At 45.8% G+C, this 11166-nt stretch overlaps 1 protein-coding gene across 1 annotated transcript in view; it reads right to left on the minus strand.

Annotated features, from left to right (window-relative positions):
- Positions 1-8590, minus strand: part of CMTR1 (cap methyltransferase 1) — a 49886-nt gene extending 41296 nt beyond the window's left edge. The window contains exons 1-5 of the mRNA XM_019666566.1: positions 8417-8590; positions 6277-6414; positions 5563-5573; positions 4518-4547; positions 1652-1657 (exon numbers count right to left, since the gene is read on the minus strand). Of these exons, the coding sequence (XP_019522111.1) occupies positions 1652-1657; positions 4518-4547; positions 5563-5573; positions 6277-6409 (180 nt within the window). The 5' untranslated portion in view covers positions 6410-6414; positions 8417-8590. The remainder of the gene's footprint in view (positions 1-1651; positions 1658-4517; positions 4548-5562; positions 5574-6276; positions 6415-8416) is intronic.
- Between the last annotated feature and the right edge of the window lie 2576 nt (positions 8591-11166).

Here is an 11166-nt window from a genome sequence, read left to right on the forward strand (position 1 = left end):
GACGAGCGAAGCCTTCCCTGGCACCCAGGTCTGATTCTCCCCTCCCTGTGCTCCAGCAGCGTCAGTGTTCACACCTCAGCACAGCACTCATCACATTGCCTGAAAGCCAGTTACTGTCACATGCCACTCCACTGGACAGGGTCACTCCTGGAGATCGGGAACTGTGTCACACAGTCAACTTTCTATCTCCCACACCTGGACTGAGGCTTTCCACTTAACAGAAATTAAGTGCTCACTCTAGTGAATTTAAAGGACTCTCAGCCGGTTGTCATCTTTGCTAAGCACCAACTAAGGGTACAGCCCCGTAAGCTATTACTTCTTACAACACCTTATACAGTAGCGCAAGAGGTTCACACCTCAGAAGTATGAGGATACGTGTCATCATACATTTGTTGAAACCCATAGGGCATACAATACCAAGAGTGAACCCTAATGTAAACTATGGACTCTGGGTGATAATCATGTGTCAATGTAGGTTCATCAGTTGTAACAATGTACCACTCTGGTGAGGTTATGTTGATAATGGGGGAGGCTAAGCATGTGTGGGGGCAGGGGGTATAGGAGATACCTTTGTACTTTCCTCTCAATTTTCCTGTGAACCTTGACTTAAACTGCTCTAAAAAAATAAAATCTCTAAAACGAATTTATTTTTAAAGGTAAAACAACAACAAAAAGTTTAAGTATGAGGATGGAATATTATACCTATATCCTAAAAGAAAACTGGGCCCTCCATAGACTATTATTTAGCAGGCTCCGCCCCCCAGCCCAGTAAGCTGAAATAAGGCATCTGTCAGATCTGTCAATATTATTAGATCAGACAACAACTTTGGTTCAGGGCCTGTTCTATAAAAAGTCCATGCTATATGCAATGGGGTACTATCCAAAAGTAACAATCCTACCCTTAGAGGGCTCAAAAACCTAATAGCTAAGGTAAATATGCATCTCTTTAAGGATATAACATTTTGCAAAAGAGAGAAAAGGCTGGTGAACATGTGTGAAAAAATTAGAATAAACTTAAAATTGAAATACCTGGCTCCTAAGCAGTTAGCAAGGAGGACCTGGGCTGAGCATGCCCGTGTATGAGAGGCCCCTGATCTGCCCTTCCCTCAAGGTGGCTGTCCAGTTCGCTGAACAAGGAGGGAGCTGACTTGTTTCCATGGACCAGACCAATGCAGCACACGTCACAGTGCTAAAGTGCCGCTCCAAGGGAGAGACCCAGGACGTTAACAATGAGTAACCATGGAAACGGAGGTAAAGTGATATTTATTTTCTGTTTTGCACTTTTCTGCATTTTCTATGTGAGGAATAAAAATATATTAGTTTGAAAATAAGGGTAAAAAAAAGAATAAAGCTATAAATAAATGAAGTACCATTCTAAGCCTTGGGAAGAGTTTGGTTCCTTTCCAGAGAAACCTTCAGAGGACAGCAGATCTGAGGGAAAGACCTCCTGGGAGGTGAAGGCTACACCCGGGCCTTTCATCTCCTACCTCCCATGCCAAGCAGAGAGAGGTGCTCTGCCCACAGAGTGCCCACATGCTAAAGAACCACCCTCCAATGGGGCATGTTCTCTGCGCAGTTGCTTCCATGCCTTCAACCTGTACTGCCCAGTGCACAAAGAGGTGATGCCAGGAGCGCAGGCAGCTCCCTGAACACGGCCCTAACGTTTCCAGGGATCCAGGGATCTTAAAGTTTCCTTCAGGGCAGCCCAGAGATCCAGGGTCCTGATTAACCAGAAGCTATCATGTTAAATCAGTTAGGATTCCTTTCACCAGCTATCTGGGGATTTACAGGTCTGTCTATGAAAAGGTTGGGGAAACCTGGTATCCTCCTCAATGGAGCATATGCATTTGGTCCAGCTCTGGGAGTTGCCAGGCAGTCAGGTTTGCTTGAAGACCCATTAATGGGCACCCCTCGACAGTATGAGTATCATTCCTGAGAATGTAGGGCTCCTGCCACCCTCAGATCCCAGAGATTTTATTTGTTTTCTTTGTCTTCATAACATTTTTGGACCACAATGACAGAAAGAACCAAATTTGGGTGGAAGGTTCATCAGGCAAATCAGTGGTGACTCTGGTGCAACTCCAACACCAGGCTCTGACACAAATATCTTTCCACTCCATTCCTCTTCCCTCTTACCTAATGTGCAGCTGTCCTATCCAGGTTCTGAGACTGAGGTAGACGGAAAATCAAATACCATCCTACTAGGCATGTCTTCATGAGATCAAGAAGTATGCTTGATAAACAGACTGGCCTTACTTCTCTTTTATTTCACATGGTATTTGAAGCCGATTCTTAGCCTGACATGATTTAGGACAGAGCTCCCCATATCAGTCCTGATGCCCACAGAATACCACAGCCTCTACTCATTTTTACCCCTGGGCCTTTGGGGACACTCTTTTCAGATAAAAAGGCAACAACTGTTGTGGCTGTAGCAGAAACTAAAGAGGAGCTGTTGTAATGAGGATATAAATTAACAGAGTGATAAGGTCAGTCTATTAAAACATTAGTTTCATTAAGAAGTTGCCAAAGCTGGGTGGCATTCCCATTTACCTCCCCAGAAGCTCCCCTTCTAAAACCTACCAGAGAGCCCAAAAGACTAGAGCTTTCACTTAAGGTTTCTTCTCTACTTGATAGAGGTCATTACCCTTAAGTCATTTTAAAGAAGAAAGGTTCACTTTATAGAAGAATCTGAGGTTTTCCAGCTACTGACAAAATTTTTCACATGGCAACAGAACAGTAGGACAAACATGCCAAGATTAGAAATGACAGCGACAGCACACAAGGGGGGCAGATCCAACTACTAGTGACCAAGGTGAGCAGCACAAAGACACAGAGAATAAATTATGGATTTTAATAAACATCCGATCCTGCCTAACAATTGTTGTGGAATACACTCATTCCTATTTAAAGACTCAATTTCTCCCTCATGCCAGACAAATGGTAACTCGTTAGAGCAATTTAAACAGATACCGATAAAGGAAGTTTTTGATTAAGGTCATGAATCTGGGCTGACAGGAAAGCAATGGTGTTTCAGGGAAAATAGCCTATTTAGGGAAGAATGAAACCTGGTAGAGGGTAAGGCAGTTTAGTGGTGCCAGTGAAGGACCCTGGCAACTTCCAAAGCAACACGCGGTGGGAGGGCCAGGAGCCCAACGGGGACCGCACAGCTCAGGGGAAAGGGAAATAAATTGTCTAGGGATCTCTACTAGTTTCCCTGTGAGAAACACCAAAAAGAACAAAATGACCTTCATCTGTCTTTCCTTACTTCAAAAGGCTGTTACTTAATAGCAAATTTCCAAGAGTTTATGTAGGCTTGAAAATGCCTTCAAACTCCCCTTAAAACATTCAAAAGTAATCACATGATGCTACAGTGGCCATGACAACAACATTCCTTTTCTTCTTTACTCTGGTCAGATGTCGGTCTCTGACCTGGCAATGCAGCTACCTTGTCAATAATATAAAATAAACAAATGGATTAAACTAAATTGATCTATTGAGTCATTGAATTGATTTAGCAGAGGAAGCACAAACAAGGCCCAGACAGAAATAGTAACCACTGTTTTTTTTGTTTTGTTTTTCTAATTGTATTCCCTAAAGAGCATTTTTCAATCATCCACTTGAACAGTGTGTCCAGGTAAAAGTGGTTGGAACAAAAGGAAACACACCTGCTTTAATGCCATGACTTGAATAGGAAAGTGGCATAGAGATCCCAGGGGATATGCCGTTTCTGGCAAGACTATAAACTACCGGGGCACACTGTCCAGGGGATGCCTGAGAGGAGCCAGTACAGAACAAAGACGGTAAAACTGCTGCGTGCTTAATGAAATGACCTTCTGTAGACTGGAAGAGGGATAGGCAAAATGAAAGAAGTGAAGCATTTTAAGCTTCTTGGGAAAGATACTACTGTTGCCTCCTATAAACTCTATTCAGTAAATATTTACTGAGCAAATTTACTCCATGCCATGCATGAGCTTGGAAGGCAGGAGGTCACAGGAAGCAACCTTGTTGGTGAAAACACAGACTCTCGTCTTCAGAGTTTTTGGTTAATGTGGAGCTGCTCCTTCCTAAAATAAGTTGACCCAGGGAAATCTAGCAATGTTTATTTGCCTCTGCCTCCTGCCTCATTCTCTGCAAATGAAAGGGACCAAATGGCCTACTGCCAGATGCATACAAGGTACTGGCCACCTCTAGATTTCCATTCTGTACACACAACAGCAAGTCGATCCTGAGTCATATGGTGCTATTTCCAGAAAAGGTTAAAGCTATTTGGTACAATTAAAGGGAGTCTGTGAGGGGGAGGGAGGTAATTTCAACTCACAATCATTTTTTAAAAGCTTGAAATTTAAATCAGACTGGTTCCCTTGAAAGGTCCAAGGTCCTTAACCACACACACACACACACACACACACACACACACACACCTTCATCTACCTAGGAGTTGTCCTCTCTTTACTTCAAGATGACATTTGAGAGCAAATGTTCCCCAAGATTCACTTGGAACTAGATACCGCCACCACCTGAGTGTCACTTATCTCCCCAGACATGCTCTCCCTTTTTACCTGGTAGGTCCCTCTCCTAATACCCCAGAGCCCTACCGAAGAGACTCTCTACTTTCCCAAGCTGCTCAAATCCCAGGTGAAAACCAAAACTCCCTTTCCTCAACAGTCCCTAGAAAAAATGCACCCAATATGTTTTTACCCTCCCACTTAGTAACCTTACTTACATATAGCCTTTCTCACCTACCCTGGAATTCACTGTGACAACTTTAAAGGCATACATATCGCCACACACAAGGTTATAAGACAGTTTCTTATCCAGCCAGGACCAAAGCTGCAACAAATGCTTTATTAGCTGTACCATCTGCCAAGCTTCTCCTCTCTGGACCAGCTTCTCAGTACAGCTAATGAGTAACTGCCCTTCAATTAGCCTACCACTTGTGAATAAACTATATTTTCTACCACCCTCAAAGGATGCTTTACACCCATTCAGTTACCAATCTGTAACCAAATTTCATTCCAATTTACCAGTGATCTGGCAGATGATCCAAAATGCAGGATATCTGGCGTACTGGGTTAAAAAGTATCCCCCAAAAGGTCATATCACCCAGCACTTGGGAACGCGACATCTGGAAATTGCAGATGTAATCAAATTAAGATGAGGTCATACTATATTACGGTGTGTCCCAATCCAATGACCGACATCGTTATAAGAGGAAATTTGAACACAGAAACCCACAGAGGCAAAGACAAGAATGAGGCTGCTGTAAGCCAAGGAACGGCCAGCAACCACCAGAAGCTAGAAGAGGCAAAAAAGGATTCTTCCCAAGAGCCTTAGGAGGGAGCCTGTCCCTGCTGACACCTTGATTTCAGACTTATGGCCTCCAGAACTGAGGAGAATACATTTCTGTTGTTTTAACCCACCCAGTTTGTGGCAATTTGTTACAGCAGCCCTAGGAAATTAGTACAACTGACAAATCAAGGTAAACGCAAATGGAGCTACTACTTCTGATTGCCTGGCACTTGAGGCAAGCTCCTAGACACTTTACCATTTCTCACAGAAAGCATTTGTGGAAACTGCGAAGAACCCTAAAACTCAAGCAAAGCAAAATGCCACTTCCAACCAGGTCAGTGAAGTCCTTGGAGCTTAATGTAAACAGTGAATACAGGGATGTTCCCATTGATTTGGGTGTTTTTGATCACAAGTGCTGAGGGAACTGAGAAAACAGAATGCAAAACCTGAGGGCAATCAGGCCAGATCAGTGCAGCAAAGAGCCTCAGGGTCATTAAAAACTAGTAAGAGCGCAGGACACACAATGCTCACCACTACAGGCAAACCTTGTTTCATTGCACTTTATTTCACTTCACAAATGTGGCTGGGATTTTTTTGTTTGTTTGTTTTTCACAAATTGAAGACAAGACCCTCCACCAGCAAAATTATTATGACTCACTTTATTGCAGTTGTCTGGAACCAAACTCGCAGTATCTCCAAAGTATGCCTGTACTTCCACCTGCTTAATGGCAGCCAAAGAGTGCCACCTACTGAAGGACCAGCAACAGAACTAAGGCATTTCTGTAAAAATTACAGTTTTTATTTAAAACAAGTTCCCTACTCCTATTAGGAGAATGGCAGAAGGGAAGAGAGTCTACAGCTAACATATCTCTGTAGAATTTGCCTAATTTTCCTCAAGGGGCAGTGGGCTGTATTCTGCCCAATTCAAGTTCCAGGGATTCAAATAACCAGATGACCAGTGGCCTCAGACCACACAGGCATGCATACCTTTTGCTGCATGATTAATAGAGGAGGGAGGTTCATCGTCGGATGTAGAGCTGAGGCTCAGGGCAAGCTCTGCAACTCTTTTCTTCTGTTTCTTGATAGGGGCAGTGCATTCTGGATCATTTCTCCTCTTCATTGTTACTGTAACCAACCATAAACCCAGTCAATCAGCTGCCCATGTCAGAGCCATTAGGATCAGCGCAGGGATTCCAAAGCATAAATCATAAGTGGAATGGGTTTTGGCAACTCCAAACAACTTCTAGTGCCAGCACTTGAATAGCCTCTTCCTCAAAATGAGGTCCAGTAGGGATGCTAGCCAAGCTCTGGTTTTCAAAAATAGCTGTTAGTTTTGCTGGAAAATGCGGTACTCACAGACCCAGATGCCTCTGAGCCATTGGTGTCAGAAACCAAAAAGTCGTGGACCAACTCCACAAGCCACAAGGGGAAAATGGCCTTGGGTACTTGTTATCCCATACTTTTGATGCAACATTGGCCATGCATGACAATGTACACTGGAAATTTATTCTGAAACCTGATAAGTATTAACCAGTATTTCCAAGGTGAAGGGGGACCATCCCAGAATGATTGTTCCATCACTGTTATTATTTTACCAGGACAATTAAGAGATTACCTAATATGATACAAATACTGGTTTTTGTTTACTTCAGGATGTTTGAAAACACAGAACTGGGAAAGTTTTTAACCAGAGTAAGGAATGGAAGCAGCGGTTGACTTAGGACTCAGGAAGCAGAATAGTGAGACAGTTACTGGGACCAGAGGTAACCACAGCAAAGGACTTAGGTACAAAAACAATAATTTTAAGACCAGGAACACACCTCCACAAAAAAAAAAAAAGAATGGAAGCAGGCAGGCACAATGTCACCACCATCCATGCCCACGGGTAGGTACGTGAGAGGTAAGCATGAGAAAAAAAATGAGATGGAACAAATAATTATGAGATCCTGAAATCTTAAGAAATGGTCAAGTTAAAGAGCAAGCAAGAGTAGTAGTGATACAGTGTGGTTTATACACAACTGATTGGCTATAAAAGACTCGTTCTGAGAAAGGACTCAAAGCACAAGAGCAAACAGGTGGGTGGCAGGCTGGGCTGCAATCCTTGGGGAAGGGGAGGTTCGGGGCACGAAGAGGCTTATAGTATGGGTCACAGCAACAAGTGAGGAATAAAATCCAAAGATACCACTGATCCCGCCAACCTCACAAAACCCTGAATCACAGATTTCACTTCTCTCCAGCTCAAGGATGCGCCGGTCAGCCCAATGCATAATCTCAACCTTCCTAAGGAGGCAGCCTCTTACTAGGCACAGGCAGGGGCTTCCTGGGGCAGTAGGAACAGAAGTAATTGAACAAACAGAAAGCAAGACCAAGCTGGGCCACATTTCACTTTAAACCCCCGTCTTACTCCGCCCTCCACCCTCCACCGCCAAAGGTCCATAACAAGAGCAAAAAGGCCCCTCTGGTTCCTGGCGACTGTGGGGGGGTGTTTGGAAGCCTCCAGGAAACTCAGTATGGGCAGCGTTGGGGTGGGTGCAAGAAAAGGCATAGTTGTGTGAAAGGCAGAAGGATGCTGCTGCTCCTCTCCAAACCACCTTAGACCGAGCCTTCCAAATCATCGATTCCAACCCTCTCTCATTTTCCACTGGAAAAAACTGAGGCCCTAGAAGGGAAGGCCGCCCAGCTAACTGGTGCCCAGCTCAAGTGACCGACACAGGCCACAAGAACGTGCTCTGGCGGGGAACTTCTCAGTAGAAGGCAGAAGAAGGCCTGGTTCTACCGGCGGCTTCCCCAGGGAAGGGGTTCAAATCCCCTCTCCAGTACTGTCTCCCTGGGCCTCGGTTTCGCGCTGCCACCCTTATTCACAGAGGGGAGAGATGAGCTCCCATCTCCCTGGACCGATCTTTTCAGATGAAGATAACGTGAGCGTGTGAATGTATGCGCAGAGACGTTATGTCAGCGGCAGCTCGGGCTCCGGGGAGCTGGAGAGGCGGGGTGGGGGAAGGGAGGAAGGGAGAGAGAAGGGGCAGGGAGGCGGCTAAGGTGGGGGGCCGAGGCGGCGGTGGAGGGGAGGATGGTGAGCCCGCGCGCCCGCCCGCTCGTTCCCCCCGGGCCGCGCGTCGGCACTCACACTGAGGGGAGAGGGCAAGCTGCCAGGGAGCGGAAAAGGGGGGGGTCAGGCCGCCGCTGCCGCCGCCGCTGCCGCCGCCACCAGGCCTGGCCCTACCGCTGCCAGAGGCGCCGGCTCCTCCCTCAGTTTCGTTTCCCAAGCCAGCCCGAGTGCGCCGGCCGCGCTGTCGCACTCCGGTCCCGCCCTACGGGCAGCGCAGGTTGATGACGTCACGCGGAGCCGACTCCCTCCGCCCATCCAGGTCCTGACCCCGGGGAAGACCTCTCGGGTTCTGGCCCGCCCCACCCCCCCAATCCGGGCGGTCCAAGGCGCCTGCGCGAAAGAGCCACCCTGGAAAGGATGAAAACAAAAGTAAAAAGTACTTTTCTCTTCCAGCTCTGGGGTCGAAAAGCAAATATAAAATTAAAACGTCCAGGTGCCGCGTCACATCAGTTCATCTCAGTCTCATTGTTGTCTTCATTTTACAGATAAAGAACAAGTTTAAAGAGGTAGATGGTAAACTCGTTGAGGGCAGAAACCCAGTCTTCATGTTCACCGGTATATTCCCAACATCCAGCATGTGGTAACATCCTCAACAGACGTTGAGCGAAGATCGAGGAAAAAAAAGAATATCATCTTTGGCATCTTACCATATGGACACACATGGCTTCACATCCGAAACTCTTCTAATTTTCAGGCCAAAAGTCGGCAGAACATCCTCAGTGACTTCACACCCCAAATTCAAATCTGACCTTATGTTCTCCTATAAGCGTACTCTTTTTCCCAATGATGACCCCACCATTCTTTCTGTTGATCCAAAAAGAAATCTGAGGAGGAGCCATCTCCTTCATTTTCCAATATACACTTCACTGAGTTTACCTCCTAACTATTTCTCAAATCTATACATTCTTCTCCATCCCACTGCCACTACCCATGCACTCACGGTCTCTCACCAGATCTTCGCCAATAATCTCCAAATCATTGTGCCTGTCTCCGGTCATGATCCCTCTAGTGTATTCTCCGTAAAACCAAAGTGATTTTTAAAATCTTTTTATTCAGACCCGTAACAACCCATGAATGATTAACACCTATTGATAGTTTCCCACTTCCCTTAGGATGAAGGGTATGTTGTTAAGATGGCTACGAGAGCCAGATGAGTGGCTCAGTTGGTTAACAGTGAGAGCTCTGAGCAACAGGGTCACCAGTTCAATTCCCACAATGGCCAGTGAGCTGCACCTGAGCTGAGATGCCACTGAGCTGCCAACAGGTGGCAAAATGGCTCAGCTGGTGAGAGCACATGTTTCTAACAACGAGGTGCTGGTTTGACTCCTGCATGGGATGATGGGCTATGCCCACCCGCAACTAAGATTGAACACGGCACCTTGAGCTGAGCTGCTGCAAGCTGCCATTGGGTGGCTGGATGGCAACTGGAGTTGGAGGTGAGCTAGCTGTGCCCTCTACAACTAAGATTGAAGGACAACAACTTGGCTGTTCCCCTTCCCCAATCCTCCAACACTGTTCCCCTTTCCCTATTCCCCAATAAAAAATCTTAAAAAAAAAAAAAGATGGCTATAAGACCCTCCAGTCTGACCCCTTCTGCAGCAGTGTCTTGTGTTGCTGGTCCCTTCCTTCTCCCTACCCTAATTTTCTCTCAGTTTCTCAACAATGCCATCTCTTAAGGGTTCATTCCCCTGCCTGGATCACTCCTCCCCCTTCTTTGCTTGGCTAATGTCTACTTATCCCTGATCTCTCAGTTTAGTGTCCTTATATCTGGAAAATTTTCCAGAACTCCAGTTGACCCCACAACTCTGAGTCCTACCCCTGAGCACTCTGTCCCTCCACTATCAAAGCACTTACCACAGTATTCTGTAATGACTTGTTCACTCATCTAATTCCCCCACTCAGTTGTAAACTGTGTACAGGAAAAGTTATGTCTGTGTGCCTGTATTAAATCTTTAATACAGTGTCTGTCACGTCCAGCGTGGCAAGGGCAAATGGGACACGAGAGGGGTGACGCAGATTAAATAAGTACTCATGAGACAAAAGTCAGATAGGAATGAGACCAAGGGACACAGCCTGTAAGACTGAGCCCCAAATTGGGTCCTCCTATGGCTTTTATTGAGAAAAAATCAAAGGATGAGAAACTGGATTACTCAAAGATCCATGTGCTACGTGCCTTAAGGCTGTTTTCCATTAACCAGCTCCCATTGTATTCCAACATGTACTATGCCTCCATATAGCCTGCACAGCCCCCAGGACAGCGTTATCGTGTGGCATCCTATACAATTAAGGGAGATGACCGATATCATTCCACCCGGTCTCAGCATTCCGAGACACTCCCTAGAGGAAGCTTTACCAATAGCATTCCACTGGGTCTCAGCATTCCAAGACACTCCCTCAAGATCTCATTAGGTCAGGGGTTAGTGCAGGGGGGTGGGGCAGGGGGAGGGAGGCCTGGCGGACATGGAGATAGCTGTAAGGCAAGTGTCTGGTAGTAGGTGCTCAATAGACACCGAATTTCAAAGTATGGAAGATGAATGAAGGTTAAGTGATGTGCTCAAGGTCACAGAGCTAAGAAGTAGCAAATGAGCATTTAAACCCAGGTCTCTTTCATTCTAAAGCTGAGTGTCTTTCCACCTTAATAGGGGTTCTACACATGTGTTGTGCCTTGGACACCTTTGGTCTTAAAAAGTTGATGGGCCCATTCTCAAAATAACTTGAAGGGCATAAAATAAAATGTATAGGATGACAAAGGAAATCAGTTATATCAA

The sequence above is a fragment of the Hipposideros armiger genome, unplaced genomic scaffold (genome assembly GCF_001890085.2).
Source record: "Hipposideros armiger isolate ML-2016 unplaced genomic scaffold, ASM189008v1 scaffold_475, whole genome shotgun sequence".
Lineage (NCBI taxonomy): Eukaryota > Metazoa > Chordata > Mammalia > Chiroptera > Hipposideridae > Hipposideros > Hipposideros armiger.